This window comes from Camelus dromedarius, chromosome 3, assembly GCF_036321535.1.
Source record: "Camelus dromedarius isolate mCamDro1 chromosome 3, mCamDro1.pat, whole genome shotgun sequence".
NCBI lineage: Eukaryota > Metazoa > Chordata > Mammalia > Artiodactyla > Camelidae > Camelus > Camelus dromedarius.
In genome coordinates this window covers 93857887-93875390 of record NC_087438.1, presented here as the reverse complement: position 1 = coordinate 93875390, position 17504 = coordinate 93857887, and the positions used below count along the sequence as shown (strand labels likewise).

Sequence of the window (17504 nt, the reverse complement as noted above, 5' to 3'; positions counted from 1 at the left end):
TGAGGTTCCTGGAATAGGCAAATTCATACAAACAGAAAATAGAATAGTGGTTGCCAGAGGCAGGGAGGGGAGGGGAGTGGGGAGTGTTTGATGGGTACAGAGCTTCATTCTGGGATATGAAAAAGTTCTGGAGATGGATAATGGTGATGATTGCCTAATAATATGAATATACTTAATATCACTGAACTCTGTACTTTTAAAAGGTTAAAATGGTAAATTTCAAGTCACGTATATTTTACAACTTTTCTTTAAAAATGTAATTGTGTTTATGCCTCTGCCTTATCCAGAGAGGCATTTGGAGACCAGTGCCTGGGGGCTAACGCACTACCAGAGCTGGTCTGCTGCTTGATAGAAACCTTTTCCCTACAGCCCTCTTTAGCTAGTACCCTTTGAGGCCCTAGTGACAGCCAAATCCCCACGTGGTCTTCATCCCATCCTCCACCCAACCATGCAGCCTAGCAGTGGGACCTCATCAAGGACACTTCTCCTACTGAGTGTCTACCATGTGGCCAAGAGAGAACCACTAAGGCGGATGGCGTTTCTCTGTAAGTTTAGCATAAAATTAAATAATTCTTTCACCATTGCCTTTTTCTTTTAAACTAAGCTTCTCTGTCAAAACACTAAACAAGGCAAGCTACAAACATTCTATAAGCATAGCACCATTTTTGTTTTTATATGTGCACAAAGAAACTTCTGAATGTGCACCAACTTTGGGTGGTGGGAAATGAGGGATTTTTTTTCACTTTTCCTTTCCAAGTTTTTTGCACTGAGCATGTATTACTTTTGTCATGATGAAATGAAACACTAAATATTATTTTAACAATACAAAAATCTGTGATCGGCACGACAGGGAGTGCCCTTCTGCCTGCAAGTCCCTGTCCTCACCCCAGAGGGGGCAGTCATCACCTCCCCAGGATGATGTGTGAACCCCCGGATTCAGCCTCATTTGGGAGCAGGCCAGCGTGACAGGTGTCAGGTGAACCTTTACAGATTTTTACAGAAGTGCAACTTCTGTTTTCAAATACATTCTTCTTTAGACAGATGTCAAATTAGGAGGTTTCAAGAGGAACATTCAGAGAGAAGAAGAATGTGTAATGACTTTTATTGCAAAGCAGAGAGAACTCAGTTTAAAAATGGCTCTCAGAAGCCAGGTGCCCAGCCCTCTCTGTTTTGTCCCCTTGCTGCCCCCGCCCCTCGCCCTCCCATTCCTCCAACTCAGCAGCCCATTTGCACTCTTACCTTGCTTTCACGCGCGCGCGCGCGCACACGTACTGTGTGTGCCTGCCAGCCAGCATGATCATGGAATCTTTATTAAAAAGGTCCAAATTACCCAGGTTTTACTACACTACTAAAAATAGTCATGCTTACTTAGCCTGTTTAATAAGTACACTATTTCTAATTTTTCTGCCTGAGTAAACTGAAACATCATTCCAGAAATACATTTTTACTGAAACAAAAGAAGGCTTGCTTTTTCCTTCTTCGTTCATACACTCTTCTCCCTTTTCCCCCTTCTTCCTCCGCTCTCCATTCCCTGTGTCCCCCTTGGCTCCCCACCCTTTCTCTTTTTGAAATTCAAAACATAAAGGGGAAAGTAACAGTAATTTGGACTTGGCTTTTACACAAAATGGACCAATTTTTTTTAAGTGTCGGTAATTTGTCCCGAAAATGGATATAGGGAGTTGGGCTGGAAAAGCTTTGAAGAATAGGGTTTTATGAGTGGAAAATGAGGCCTGAGTGTGCGGGAATGTGAGCGGCACCTCCCTCCGTGCCTGGGACAGTGCGGCACGTGTGATAATCACAGCTAAGAGCACCATTACCACCATTATCACATTATATCATTAGTATTTATCAGAATCAGACAACGTATATTAACCCATTTAATTGAACCAAGAGCTTAATCTCCCAGTGACTTCACGTAAAGTGCTTGGCAAACCCTCCAAGACATTGCAGCCACAAAGCAGCCAGCCACTTTGCCGCTTGCCAGGCTGTGGCGGGGCCGGTAAGGGTTTCCCCAAAATGTTCCCGCCTGTGGCCTCTCTGGGAACTTTCCAGGACATGCTGGGATGGATGCTGATCCCCACCCTTACTCCAGCCTTTTCATGCACACACCTCTCTTCCTTTGGGTAAACCTAGTCTAATAAAGGGTATATTTAAACAACACACACACATACACATACACCGGTGTGGCCAAGGACCCCTCCTTCCTCCCCCAAACTGCCACTCCTATTGAGTCACGGAGGATGGGACTGAATATAGACACACACAGTTCATGATGGACACCCAGTTTCTCCTGAGCTTGGTGCCCACGGCTCCAAAACTTCTCGCTTCTCCCACAGTCCCCACCGCGACCACTCCCGGGCAGCACCTCAGGCTCACAGAGACTGGCCAGCCCATCAAGGCAAGAACGCCCACTGAGCCTATGCTGAGCGAGGTGCCTGGGTGAGGCCAGAGCCCCTCTGGATTCTACCCCTGGGTGGGGCTCCTCCCTGGGGCCTGGCGTCACAGAGCCGGAGTTTCCTCTTCCGTTAGTGGGCACTGGACCCGCCTGCCTGCCTGTGTGCTGTCAGGGTTTGAAGAGACCATGGATGTGAACAGTATGTCAGGCTTTCAGATGGGCTGTTGCTTCAGAGGCACAACTGTCCTTTACCATCTCACTCACCTATCACTGGAGAATCTCTGAGTGGGAAAGCTCATTCTTGGTCAACATGCCCAGCCTCCTCCCCATCAGATACCCATCCAGTACCCCTGCCAGCTGGCCTCCCAGGGAAATCCCTTGCTTTATTTCACTGGGGATAATGGCACCCTCAAGGCCTCAGCAGAGATGCTGCACTGCCCCCAGATCCTCCAGTGCATCAGGACCTACTTGAGTGATATGGCATCACCTTCCCACCCTAAAGTCTGTTTCTACTGGGCCCAGGGCAACAAGGCACAGGAAGGCCCCATCTCAGGCCCAGCCCAGCCAGCCTCCCGGCGGGCAAGAGCCAGAGACCAGTAGATCAGAGTTAAGAGTCGGGGCTTTAGAGTTAGACAGAGCCTGGGTTCAACTCATAGTACTACCACTTACTGCCACATAACCTCTCTAAGCCTCAGTTCCCTCATCTGTACAATGGGGATAAATGTGAAAGCTACGTCATATAGCATTTGACATTGTGCTTGTAACTCAGAATAACTCTGCTGCCTATCCTCTTTCCCCCATCAGGACTCAAAAGCTGGCAGATGTCAGCCAGTCCATCACTGGCACCCAGGTGTTAGGGCAGGACCTCTTAGTCCACGGCCCTCCTCAACTGGTTCTGGAAGAATTAAGGTCTGATTTAAGGTCAGGTATGAAATTTCAAGGGTGAGAATATGAGAAAGGAAAAATCAAGGCTAATCAGAACAATCTGGGAAGGCTTCCTGTTAGAGGGGGCCTGGTGCTGAGTCTTGAAGGACAGGCAGATTGGAATGGGTATGCAGGAGTGGAGGTGAGACTGAGGCAGGGTAAGGGGAACCCTGGAGGATATGGGGAGAAGAAGGGGGAGACAGAATAGAGGAGCCTTAAATGCCAGGTGAGGGGTTTCAAGCCACTCTGAGAGAAGCAGCAGGAATCAAATCTGGCCAGGTCACTTCCCTGCTTCCAAATTGCCAAGCCAAGTACTCAAGGTCCTCAGAATCAGCTCCAATGTCCTTTCCCAACCCCGCCCGCTCCACCTCCCAAACTGCCAGCTTTGGCCACACCAACTTCTCAGAGCTCCCTTTTCAGCTCCCGCCCTCTTTCCTTTGTGTACGAGGTTCCTTCTGCTGGGACACCCTTCCGCCCACCATAGGTGTAGCTGTGCACGCACACGTGCTCACACACTGCTTAACATATTTTCCAAGATGAAAATTGTGTTGTTTTTCCTGATTATAAAATACATACTGATTGTCAAAATTCAGAAAGTTCAGAAGAGTGTAAGGACAAAGTCAAGACCGCCAAACTACTATTAGCACGATTATCTTTCCAGACATCCCTCAGCACATGCACATGTGTGCAGACACAAAACGTTCCATACACTCACTCACTGTTACATAAAGGATATCATATCACATGTATAAGATCAAGAACATCTATTCTTATAGCTCAGTGGTAGAGTACGTGCTTCGGTTGCACGAGGTCCCGGGTTCAATCCCCAGGGCCACCAGTCAGATAAATAAATAAAACTAATTACCACCCCCCCAAAAAAGAACATCTATTCTTATCAATAAATCACTACTTTTCATACTAATTCAACCAGTCTCCCCACCAATGGGCATTTAGATAATTCCTTGATTTCTTTTACTGTGTTTCTATCCCAACCAGCCTCAGTAAACATCCATATCCCTGCTTCTCTGTGCATTTGCCATCTGGCTCCTCAGGATGAGTTCACAAGCAGAACTGTTGGGCCACAGGAACACGGACATGAAAGCTAATCTGCGTTGCCTTCTGAGAAGGCCACGTGTGTGTTTGCACTGCCAAAAGCGGACAAGGGCGCCCATCTCCGTACCCTGGCCAGTGCTAGGTTTTACCTATCATATTTGCCACCTGAAAGAGAAAAATATCTCACTGCCACTTTGTGTGTGTGCTTTCTCTCTTTCTTTTTTTTTTTCTAAATACAAATGGTGTCACATATGTACTGTTTTGTGGCTGGCACTTTCCACTTGCTCATTCAAGGTTCAGGTAAAATGTTACCATCTCGGGCCAAGAACTTCCCAGAGTGTCCCATCTGAAAACCCACAGCTTCTGATGAGATATCATGGGGTGCAGGAGCAGGCAGAGGCCCAGAAAGGACGGACTACAATATCACCAGCTAGGAGGCCAGCCTCCTGGGCGTGGGGGCCGCTCTGCGCGGCACTGACAAGGCTGGCTCATCCTGCCTGCTGAGCTCACGCCCGCTCAATGTGTCCCATCCACCAGCCACGCCTCCCCGTGGGCCTGCTTTACTCAAACCCTGGGAAGGGTGACTTCGAGCCAAACCCCTCTTCTGCCCAGGCTATAATTTCCTGATTAGGCACCACAGTCACCACCCATCTGCACACACTGATTGCTTCCTGTTGCCCTCTCCCATCCCTGGAGGTCCCAGGGCTCCCAGGGCCAAGCCAGGAGCTGCTGGACCAGCAGACTTCAGAGCCTCCACCAAGCAGCAAGAAGGTTTCCACAAACTGGCTAAACGAGATCCATCTCAGGGGCTACCCTTCCTCCTCCCAGAGGCAGACCCTGCTCAGAAGGAAATCATGGCTTGATTTTTAAAGTTTAAAAAACAGCTTTGATAAGAAAGAACAAGTTTGCCGTGAGAAGTAGAGCAGAGGGGCACACATATGTGTGTGTGCATTCACATGTTGACTCTGCCCTCTAATGATGATCCTGGCCAAACAACAGTCTCTCTGAGTGCCGCTTGCCCACCTATAAGATGGGGATGGCAGTGCCTTAGAAGACAGCTGCACAGCGTAACAGCGGAGCAGTTAGTCAGATATGCTTGGTTGTGAATCCTGGTTCATCCCCCTGAGCTGGACAACCTTGGGTACGTTACATCACCTCTTTGGACCTCAGTTTTGCCATCTGTTTAATGGGAATAATAAAAGCACCTAAATGTTGTTATAATATTCAAATCATGTATGTGAAAGTATGAGAACTACTGACAAAATAGAAAGTGGTATTTCCACAGCCAACAAAGAGGAGAGGCCATACCCTTTAGAGCCTCAGCCTGACCTCTGCTTGGACTACTCCTTCTCTGGCCCAGTGGCACATTTTGAAGGGCGTTTTCATCTCAAGCCCCAATCCCAGGCATCAAGGCCCCCAGGGGAAGGAGGGTGTTGGGGCAGCTGTGATCTCAGGACGCTGAACTGTGGGGCAGCAAGGTGCCTGTGCTGTGAGATGTCACTGTCCCATCACCAGTTTAAAAAAGCTAGGATCAATCGCCAGTTTCCCAAGAGTTTAAGAACAGACTCTTCCTCCCCCTCTGGCCTCTTCCACACTTTCTTTTAAGACTTCAGTTTCATTTTGCAAAAAGCCGGTCACACTTAGTGCCAACCACCCTCAGGGGCACTTCACCTAGAGGCTTCAGATCACAGCTGGGGGCTCACTCAGTGGTTTGTAAAGCCCTCTAAACATTTCCCAATTCTAGCCTGAGAGATGCCTATTACACAGGGCCATCTTTAGGTCACCCAAATATAATCCAGACCCCAGGTGACTGAATCTATTCATGGCGCTCCATTTTTCAAAGGCACAGTTCAGCAACCAAAAATCATCTTAAATAATTCCCATCACTATTTGCCCCTCTCAAGGAATATCAGTGGGGTTCCAGTCATCACCCTATGAGGACACTTGCTGCACCCATTTGTCCCCTTTCCAGTCGCACCCTCCAGGTGGGTCAGAGCCTCTGTCCAATGTTTCTGACTCCCAGCCCTTGGCCTTTACTTTTCTTCCTCCCTGTCGGGCTCCTGTGGTGTAGTCCATCGAGACTTGCTGGTCTCTCAGTTTTCTCTGTCTTGCCCATTACCCTGCTTCTCTACCACGGAAGAGAAGCCAGGAACCAACCAAGAAAGCTCAATGCTCCCTTTCCTTCCAGCTCTGCAGCCCTGCCTCTCCCCCATCCTCCAAGGGCTGCATCACACCAAGCCTAAAGCAAAATCAGAGCTAGGGAAGGTGCGGCATGTGGCTGACCAAGTCCAGACAAAATTCTGGTACAGAGTGTGGGGAAGAGTAGGGCTCATGCGCTGATGAATCTCACTCCATCCCACTGAGCTCCTTTCTCCCTGCTTCCCAAACCCCGCAGCTAGAATCAGCAACAATCACCTCCTTCCTGAGTTGCCTGGTTGGGAATTCAGAGCCACCAACTCTCTCGAGAGCCTCTGGGGCAATGAAGCAGGACAGGCAACTGGAGGCCAGGGGCAGAGACCAAAACAGGAAGAGATAGAGCTGAGAGCAAAGCCTGACCTGGTAAGGGCAGTTCATCTTAGTAGGTGTCCTGTCTCACCACACTGGAAGAAAACATAAAGATGTGCAGTTTCCAGCATCTCAGTACTGGAGTTCTAGGGGCTGGCTGGAATAAAGAGGAGAGCTTATAGTCTCAGTCACTGACTGGATTTCCATTTTATAGGGACTGCTTCCTGCTGGTAGAATCAACAAGCAGTTAAAAAAAAAAAAAAAAATCCGGCCACCTTCCAAACACCTCTAGCCTTGGATTCCGTATCCTTCCTACAAGAGCTGGGGGCAGCCCTGGGCATGACCAGAAGACTCAGGGCCAGGTCTCCGGCATCCCATTGCAGCTTCAACCACCTGGCTGGCAGGATGGAGATGAGCAAGCCATTTGGGGGCAGTCTAATAGACCCCGGGGCGGGGGGTAGGGAGGAGGGTCCTGCTTTCCACAGCCAGGCCTGGGCAAGCAGAGCCACTTCTGCCCCAAGCAAATCAATTGAAAGCCTCGGCCAAGCCTGTTTGAGTTGGTGACAGCCCAAGTGGGAATTCCAATCTGCCAGTATTTGCTCTGCAGGCAAAGAGAGCCAAACAGAAATGCTGCTTTGGGACGTGGCGCCAAATATCCACTGGCTTGTTCTGACAGCAGCGCTGAGCCAGCCCTCTGCACATCACCCTCTTCCGGCTCTCAGTTCTGTGAAAGCCTTCTCTGCTCATGCCCTTAAAGGCAGCCTGCCCTCGGCCATGCCTGGGGCTTCCCTGCTGGGACCTCCTAGCTGCTCATCCGACGCTGCTCCATCTGGACACCCATTCACCCCTCCACCCCCGCAGCTTCCTGACCTCCACTTACTGCCTTCAGCTCCATAATTTCACCCCCACCACTTCACTGTTGGTCGGTCGAGTGTCTCTCAGCGCCTGACCAGCACAGCCCACCACCATAGCTGGTCACACAGCACAGGTCAAGTTGACAGCCAGGAAGCACGAACAATAGTTGACTATGTCTTCTTTTTTTTTTTTTTACACTCTCACATGTATTTCATTTGACTTTATAGCTGGACACTTTAATCAACCTATTTCTCAGAGGAAATAACTGAGGTTTCCAAAGACCAAACACTTTGCCCAAGGTCACCTGATTAAGGAATCCAGGTCTCTGGACTCTAAAACCATAGTACTTATTAACTTATCTCTCTGAGGAAATTTTTTAAACTTTTGTTCACTCCCAGAGGCCTAGGGCAACTCCCAGGATTCTGGGGTGAGAACAGGTAGAGGTGTTTTCAGATCCCCCAAGCAACACTGGCACATCCAGTGTGGGGCAGCTGGCAGTGTCTGCTGTGTCCCAGTCCTGAATCGGAGCCACTGCCTGAGGCCTGGGTGCCTGTGGACTGGGCTGCACCTGCCAGAGCATCCCTAGAAGCCCCCAGCCTGGAGTCAACCCTTCATAATTAGGCCTTGGATGCATACCCCACTTACTTCAGGCCTACCTCCCAGGGCACTGGCACAAAGTTCTCTCCACCCCAGGAAGCAGCAAGGCCACATGCGCTGCCCTCGGAAGCTCCCCCACAGCATGGTGATCGGTCTCACGCCCCAGAGCCATCCTTCTTGGCACCCTTGCACACAATTCTCAATTTGGTCCTGAGTGTGCACATTTGCAAATGGAAATAATTTGAGCATCTTAGAAGACATGTGCCCTCTGCATTCAAACAATTACTATCACGTCCTGAGGGAAATTTTCTCTCATCATATCTGGTTGGATGACTGTCTCCACCCTACACAACTGTGGGCACCAAGAGGGCCAGGATGAGACCATGGATTTCTCATCACAGAACCCGCAGCACCCAGCACAGCTCAGGAAATAGGAATCAGATGGATGGATGAAACAGCAAGTAAAGGTTTCCTCTGGCACTTGTCCCCTGGCCTCAGGGGTGCTGTCATCCAGGCCCGGAGACCATGGACCACCCCCAGGGGACTCTGGTCCAGTCATTCTCAATTCTACATGTTTTCTACTGACCTGACTCCCCAGAGTGGGTCTGCGCCTTTCTGCACACACCAGCTCTACCCAGAACTCATCTGTCCTCTGTCTAGGACAGCACTGCTAAGGTAACAGGCATCAGGAACACTTCCCAGCCATGGGAGCAAAGGGGGCACTGCTGGGACCCTGGCCAGTTGGGAGCAAGGGCCGCCATGCCCCACCTGGGCCTTCAGATGGCTCCATCATAGCTGGACCAGGGTGGTGCCAGGACCTTAGTGACTCTGGCAGTCATTTGGCCAGGAATGACACGAAAATGCCACCTTTTAAGTGAAGACTTCTAACTAAAGGGAGGGTGCGGACCAAAGTACCCGATGCTGCCACTCCCCTGGCCCCTGCATGAGGTACCCCCTGAGCTGCCTGCCCACACAACAGAATCCTGCCAGTCAAGGCGGCACCCCGTGGGCACCACCATCACTGTGAGTCTAGGAAAAAGCAGAGGAGAATTCCAAAGTGGGGGGGGGTGTCTCTACAGCAGCGAGTGCACAGAGAGAGAGGTGGCTCTGCTAGGTGTAGGGACACCCACACAGACATGCCCAGCAGAGCTTCCAGATCAGTAGGGCCACCCAAGTTCAAAGGAGCCATGTACTCTCATGGGACAGCTGGAGGTCCTTCTGGGTCTGGGGTCCTTAGGTGGCTACCCCAGAAGCCCAATGGGTCTTTGCTGCTGGGATCAAGGGAGGAGGGAGCCTGTATAGATTCTAGATGTGGCCTCTGGCCAGGGTGAGTCTCGAGCCCTCCTCTCCCCACTCCCAAAGTCTGGCTGACTCCAGGGGCACCTACCCACGCCTAACTCCCAAAGGTGGAAAAACACCATGATCATAGCAACTGTGGAGAGGCCAACTCAGAAAGCCTGTGTTTAATGGGTACCCGGCACAGCCTGTGAGACCGTTGGTGCCTAGGTGCCCACACCTAGCTACTTATCATCCACCTTCTCCGAGGACTGCGACTGCTCCTTCTGGGGCAAGTCTTCAAGCATCAGCCTCAGCACATGCACCATCTCATAGTACAGCTCCTGAAGCCTGGAGACAGAGGGAAGGGGGCCTGAGCCCACAGGTGGGCTGCACCCGGCCCTGCCCCGCCCCCTGCATGTTCGCCACATCTAGCAGGTGTGGAGTCAAAGAAGAGCAAGGACTTCAGGCTCAGATCAGGCTGGGTGGGAAACCTGGGTCTGCCACTTTACCTGTGACCCCAGGAGCAAATGACTTCACTACAGGGTCAAGCTGGAGACAACAGACTCCTGGGCTCTGAGTGAGGGGATCAGATGTGCCCAGACACTGCCTGGCCCACTCTTGATCCTAGGTCCCCTCCTTTCAGTTCCTCCAGTCCACGAAGCCCTCTGGAGGGCTTTTATTGAGAAACCAGGCTAATCATGTCCCTCCCCTTCCTGCAGTAACAGCCAGTTACGATCCCAGCTGACTCCCACTGAGCACTGGCCAGGGCCAGGCCAAGCTCGGAGCTTCATAAACACTGCTTTCCGAGAATCAGCCCCTCCTGTGACAGGTGGGAAAGAGACAAAGACCCGGCCAGAGTCACACAGGAAGCAGTGGCAGAACCAGGCCAGGAGCCTCAGCTTCTGTCTTGTCAAGACAGGGCTCTTTCCTCTGCCCTCTGAAAAGAGCTTAGTGGGGAGGGGCCTGAAGAGTCAAAGGAGCCAGTATTAAAATATGGGTCAGGGGTACTAGGCAGGGCCAGGGGAGTAGAGTCCCACCAGCCATGGGCCTGTCTACACAGCAGCCCAGTCCCATGCACCCCCAAGAAAGACCTCGTTCCACCCACCCTGCACATCGGCCACCGCCCCCCTTGCTCTCGCAGGGTACCCTCAAAGAAGCCTGGGGACCAGGAAAGGCCTGGCACCCGTGGGCCAGGGTCAGCGGGGCTGGGACTGACTTGCTGATGGTAGCATCCTGGTTGTCCAGAGTGGACAAGTAGACATCAATGAAGGGTAGGCTGGTGCCGAAATCGTCCAAGACCATGGGGTCAGTGTGCCGCAGGGTCTTCTTGAAGTTCTCCACCAGCTCAGCAAAACTATAGTCAACATTTTTCTACAGAGAGGAGCATAAATATGAGAATGAGAATGAGGAGGAGGTGATCAGGCTGCACAGAGACCTGGGGACCCTCCATGAGGCACCCAGGCAGAGGCCTGACCCTGGTCCCAGGATGAGCCTTGAGCCTAATCACAGGTTCACCCCAACCCCTTCTGGGCCTGGACCCCACTGACTGAGGTCACGTGGTGAGCCAGCATCACTGACATGAGGACAGGTGACTCAGGCAGAAATCGGTGAGAGCCTGAGCATGGCTTAGCCTTTCACCCTGCTCTGGACAAACCTTGGGCACATCGAGAGAGGCAGATGTCTCCATCTCAGAGAGCAGGCTGAAAAGGAGGCACTGGCCACATGGGGGGAAACGGGGTAGCGCCCAGGGCTCAACACAGGGGGCTCAGAGCACTCAGCTGAAAAGGGAAGGCTTCCGCCCCACTTCACAATTGTAGCTTGCAGAAAAGCCCCAGCCTGTTGTGCTCACTCTCCTTCTGGTTTAGAAAAACCAAAGTTAGTAACACCTGTCAGGGCTTCTATGGCCTCACCCACTCAGCAGACAGGTATCCAGCCTGCCTGGCACCCAGGGAACCCTCAGGAACAAGGGTGCTCCAGGCAAAGGGCCCAGCAGTGGAGTTCTTCCCATGAAGGAGAAAAAATATCAAAATCACAGCACTCGACACCAGAAGAGGCTCGGAGAAATACAAAAATGCCAAGAATAAAGTCTGATTCTGAAAAGCACAGGGGGTGAGTACCTGACTTAACAAATGCCACAGATGTCCAAGGCCACCTGCCTTCCACATGGGCCACAGGGCCCCTTTTTCTGACCAGTCCTTCAGCGCTGACTATCCTTCTGCTTGTCCGCCTGCCTGTGGAGGTCCCTTACCTGTGTCTGCATCAGCTGGCTGACCTCCTCCTGCTGCCGCTTCAGAATCGCCTGCTTCTCCTCCATCAGAATCGTGTGTCTCTCCAGCGTCAGCTCCCGCTCAAACTTTTTCATGGAATTCTGAGGGTGGGAGGATGGAGGGAAGGTGTGGGCCCTCACTGCGTACCCCACCCCCCATCTTCCTTCTCCTCCAGCCTTGCACTGCTGCTCAGGCCCCTCAGCAGGAGGACCTCCCCCCATTGGGGGCCAGCCCCCAATTCAAGCAGCCAGTTGCAGCTGCAGTGATTTCTCAAGCACCTGTCCTGCTGGCCACCATCATGAGGTGGGGAGAATGCACGGACTCATGGAAAGTTGGGCTGGGGTAGGGAGGGACCCACCTGGCCACCTCTCCTCCACTCTAGGAGGGAGACAGCTCAGGATCCTCCCTGGAGACTGGGCCCACAGCTCCACCTGCCATACCTTACCCCCACCTCCCCATCCTTACAAGTGCCACCTCACCTCAGTGTGAATGATCATCACTCCCACAAACATACTGAGGAAGACGAAGGAGGCGAGCAAGATGAAGATGATGGTGAACACCCGGCTCAGAAGAAAATTCCGGGCATCCAGCTGCTCCTGCAGGTCTGTCCAGCCATCAACCTGTTCAGGCAGAGCACAGTATGCTGGTGCCAAGACCCAGAGGGGCAGGCCTCATGCTCAGCTCCCCTAGGGGAGCCCCAGCCCCACTGAGGAGTAGCCTGGTTCTATTTGCATTTCAGCCCCTCAACACGTTCCTAATCCACTGACTCCAGTGCAACACGTGCTGGCCTGGTGATGCAGGGCCCCACAGGGTAGGGGCACTTCTGACCAAGGTGGCCTGAGGGCTCTTCTCCAAAAGGTCTCCCATCCTTCCCAAAAAGACACTGCCTCTCTTCCAGGTCCTCCTATGGAAAGACTCAAGTCTTGAGTCTTTCCACAGTCCAACAGAATCTAGACTTCCAGACTTGGGCTAATGCAGGCTTATTCTGGGTGGATTTGTGACAGCCTGTTCCCGAAAAGGCTATGTGACATGGGTTTCATGTCTAAATGAAACTTAATCCAAATGAATTATCTTTTGAGAACTTTTTGAAAGTTTTACAACCCTGTGAGACAAATAAGAATGCTCTAGGGAATCATAAGATTAGAGACAGAGATGGACTCCTGGCCAGGGCACTGGCCTGTGCTTAGCCCTGGGAGGCCAGCCCAGCTAAGTGCCTGAACATGGGGGAGGCCCCATGTGAGGCCCAGCATGTCCACACACTCACACCAGCAGGCAGTCACTTCTTGAGGCCCCTGCCCCCAACACCGTTCCCAAACACAGTACCGTGGCCAAGCTGAAGAGGGTAAAGAAGGCCAAAGCCAGGTTCCCCCAGTTATCCAGGTCAGCCCTCTCTGAAACTCCAAATAGGCAGAAGCCCAGGATAGCGAAGATGTACATCAGGACGAAGAACAGGATGAGCACGGAAGCCACGATACTGGCTATCTGCCCCACAGAGGTGATGAGGGTCTGCAAGGCAGAGGTGCTGGGTCTAAGCCAGGCTGCCAGGCCAGGCTGGGCTCAGAGGACAGAGGTCCAGTGTGCCCCAACGCCAGTTGTCCCCAGCATCCAGTGCCTGGCACATGGTAGATGCTCAATAAATGGTTGTATGATGAATGAACAAATGAATGAGTGAATGGGAACTGTGCCCAGATGAGGGCTTCCCCAATTTAACAGTGGTTTACCAATACCTGGCCTCCACACTCAGTCACCCATGAGCAGATCGCCTGTGCTGCCCCCAGGGCGGGGGTAGTCCCCCGTCAGCACCACTAACCACTCCACCTGAACCCCAGGCTGCGTCTGTGGTCATCCCAGGATGTCCTGCTCCTGCTTCTCAGCTGAGGGCCAGCCCTGAATGATCTTCCAGACCCAAGAAGAGTAGCAGAGCCACCCTAGGAGTGGGAATGAAGAGGGCTGAGGGACCTGGCTTCCCATCCTTCCTGGGCCCCATTTCACAGGAAGGTCTCCACCTTGTGACCTCAGGCTTCCCCTGTGAAATGGGTGTTTGCTTGTCTCATCTCCCACTCATCATTCATGCTTTATGCCCGTGTCCTGCCTATACACGGTCCCCTGCCTGGACACTGACACTGACACAGACATCATGTCAAGGCAGATAGATGTTATTCCTCTTCACATTTCGAGATGAGGGATCAGAGACTCAGAAAAGCAAAGTGCCTTGGCCAGGGTCACACTGCAATACAATGGCAGAGCTGGAACTGCCCTTTGCCTTGTGCCACCACCGCCAACCACAAAAGCATATTTTACTAAGCCAAGAAACTGTTTATTGACTTAACACTAGGGAAGGAGGTACTGATAGAGCTGGGACATGGGACAGTGAATTTTTGACAGTTTGAGAGTAATTTGGGAAGCACAGAGATAACCCAGAAGCACTAGGGCTGCCCTGCACATGAACTGGTTTGGCAGCCGCCTGCAGGGGCAACTGCACACACGACGCCTCCTTCCTCTCCTTGGGGGAAGAAAATAAGTGTTTGAGAATTAATTCCGAAAGAATTAAGAGGTAAAAAAATTGCCTCCAACCCTGCAAGAGAGATAGAACTTCTTTCCCAAGAACTGTTAAGACTGAAGAGGTAAGAACTCACGAGAAACGCAGCAATGGGACGCAGTTTACAGGCGAGGTCTGTGCGGGCAGGGAGGGGCAGCGCCTCGTGCAGGAACCCAAGGCACCACAGAAGGATGGGGGAGAGGACTGGCTGGGTCCCCTGCTTCCAGGCTAGTCTGCAGGCCCAGCGGTGCCTGAGGTCAAAGCCAAGCAACCTTGAGAACAGCCACGGAGAAGATGTCACACTCCCTGGAAGCCTATGTGGGACTGGCTCCTGCCAGCTGGCCTTGGCCTCGTTCTTCCAGCACCATCCAGTCAGGACCCACTGGTCTGCAGTCCAGGGTGTGCAGGAATCCAGTCCCAGAGACAGTTGCGCAGATCCCCATAGGCTGGTAGCTCCTAACCTGAGGAAGTCGGGAGCCTTCTAGGCCTACAGCCTGGCCCCAGGTAGGTACCTGATTCTGAATTTCCCAGTTCTTTGGGGAAGCAATTCCTAGTCCCCAGTTCAGCTCCCCTGGGCTGAGTCAAGCTGCAGCTGCCCTCTGGTTCCTGGGGCATTCCAGGTATGGAGAGGACTTCCAGGGAGGGTAGGTGCCCAGACCCCGTCCCTCTGACACGTGGCAGGTGATGGGCCCCAAGGAGGAGGAGGGAGGCGGGGGGGGGGGCCTGGGCTCCCACCACAGCCAGGTGTCTGAAGGTTGTTCTTCAGGCTGAAATGGAGATGAACAGGGACAGTGTGGCCATTGGCTGCCCAGCTAACAGAACCTCTCTGTGTATAAAACAACACAGAACAATTTCCTCACAGTGCAAGTTTATTGCCATGGGTCAGAAGGCAAAATGTCAATTTAATTAATCAGAAAAAAAGGAGCAAAAGTTTGCCAGAGGGCCCTCTCTGGGCACTGAGCTGAGGCTCCATGAGAGCCTCATTTAGACATCAATGAATATAAATTAACACATAGGTACAAGGTCCCACCTTTGGCACCTCCAGCTCCCCCTGGCCAGCTAGCCAGGCCAGGGTACAGAGGGCATCCCCAAAGCCACAGAAGAGCCACCACCAGGGGGTATGGTGGTCCCCAGGGAACAACTTTTGGATACAAGGCTCTGCTTAATGACAGAAAGACCCTGAGGTCAAATACGGACCATATGTCTATGCACATGCTGTGTCTGCGTGCCCATGGGTCACTGTGCATATCTTCGAGGACAAAAGGCTGAGCAGAGGCCTATGGACACCAAGCAAGCCAGGCGGAGCTGTGGGACAGGCCTTGGCCAGTGAGGAGGGCTGTGTGCCCTGCACTGCATCCCTGGGCTGTCCTTGCCAGGCCCCAAGACTCAGGCTTCCCCCCCTGACCAGGCTGCCATGACACGACACCACAATGCACCCAGCAGGTAGTCAGTGCCCTCAGCCTCACAAGGGGACACTCTGGGTCCCTGCCCTCCCCTCAAACCCCAAGACAGAAGCCCCTCCTGCCACTGGTATTTTCTGTGTCCTCCCTGAGCAGCCCTGGACTTCCAATCCCTCAGCCCATCACCATCACCTCCTTCCTCTCGTGACTCCTGCAGGTCTCTGGCACCCTCATTCTACGGTGATCTCTCTCCTGGCCTTCCCTGAAAATCTGCTCTTGCCTGAGGACGTCACTTCTTAGAAGCTCTCTTGAAGGAGGCTGCCTGTCCCCCAACTGACCTGATTCAGGAGGCCACCCTCTACCTCATCCTCGGAGCCCTGGCCTCCAAGGGCAAAGCCCCTGCCTCTGGGCAGGGCCAACCTTCCACCTTCCCACTCCTCTGCTTCAGGCTTCACCCCATCCTCCTGTCATCATCCTGGGGGCATTCAGCATCTCACTGGACACCCACCATCCCCCAGGCCTCTTGTTCCCTTGACTTCCTCATCTCCAGTGACCCTTGCCCCTGCTCCCTTGGTGCCCAACACCCAGAAATCCAGGCTATACTCCCCACTGTCTAATCACTCCCTCACTCTGAGGTGTCCATCTCCCAGCACTTACCCCTCAGGGAGCTCCTGTCTTTCCTGTCCACCTGCCTTACTCTCATCCCTCCCTGACACAGATTCTAATACCCAGCCCCCCAGACACTCCCCTTCCCACTAGGACACATTATCAGGTCTATCTCTAGCCCATGAACAAGGGGAGCCACTCTCAGGTGTGAAAGGAAGGATGCCATGATTTGAGGTACACTTCAGTGCTTCTCCCAGCTGCTAGGGCATTTCTGCTCCAGGGCTCTCCTTAGTGTGGGAAGCCACTGCAGGAACCCATGGAAAGGCAGATGGTGATGGAGAAAAGATGATGGCTGTCAGGGTGAAAAGACATGGGCAAGCCAATAACGATCTAGGAGGCCACACTACAGGACTACAGAGAGAGGAGTCAAAGCCGACACTCAAATTTATGACTTGGCAGTTGAATGGGGGTGGGAGACACCCATTACCAAAAGACAGAATATAGGAGGAGGAGTCAGGTTGGGGATTTGAGAGTGGAGGTGGGAGGAGAGTGATGACTTTCAGTTGAAATGTGTTGAGTCTAAGGAGCACGTGAAATATCCAGGAAGCAGTGAGGTCCAAAGTTCAAAGAGAGAGGTGTGGGTAGGTGAAGAGCCCTGAAAAGTGGAAAAGGTCACCCAGAGAGAACATAAGGAAGGAGAAGAGATGGGAACTGAGGACAGAGTCCTGAGAAAACCACCCTCATGGGCCAGGTAAAGACAACATACACCCGAGAAGTCACACCCAAGAGGCTGGAGGAAAACCAAGAGAAACTGGTAACGGGAGGTTGCTGGCAACCTCAGAGAGGCTAGTGACTGTGGAGCTGAGGGAGGAAGACTGGGCATAAATGACAGATAAGGAAGTGGGGCCTGGGAGCACAGACATGGTGCGTCGCCATGAAGAGAAGGAGCAGGAGGACGGGACTCTGCTGTTTGGGAGAAGACGCACACCAGGTGTATGACAACATGACAGCAAGACATGAATTAACGGGGTCTGTGGCTGGAGGCGCTCTTTACCACCCCCCTTTTCTTCTCTACCCAGGTCCCT

The 17504-nt window shown here is 52.4% G+C and overlaps 1 protein-coding gene across 1 annotated transcript in view; it reads right to left on the bottom strand.

Annotated features, from left to right (window-relative positions):
* Positions 1 to 9849: 9849 nt before the first annotated feature.
* Positions 9850 to 17504, bottom strand: part of CATSPER3 (cation channel sperm associated 3) — a 37132-nt gene continuing 29477 nt past the window's right edge. The window contains exons 4-8 of the mRNA XM_010981659.3: positions 13198 to 13380; positions 12354 to 12494; positions 11856 to 11975; positions 10824 to 10978; positions 9850 to 9955 (exon numbers count right to left, since the gene is read on the bottom strand). Of these exons, the coding sequence (XP_010979961.1) occupies positions 9850 to 9955; positions 10824 to 10978; positions 11856 to 11975; positions 12354 to 12494; positions 13198 to 13380 (705 nt within the window). The remainder of the gene's footprint in view (positions 9956 to 10823; positions 10979 to 11855; positions 11976 to 12353; positions 12495 to 13197; positions 13381 to 17504) is intronic.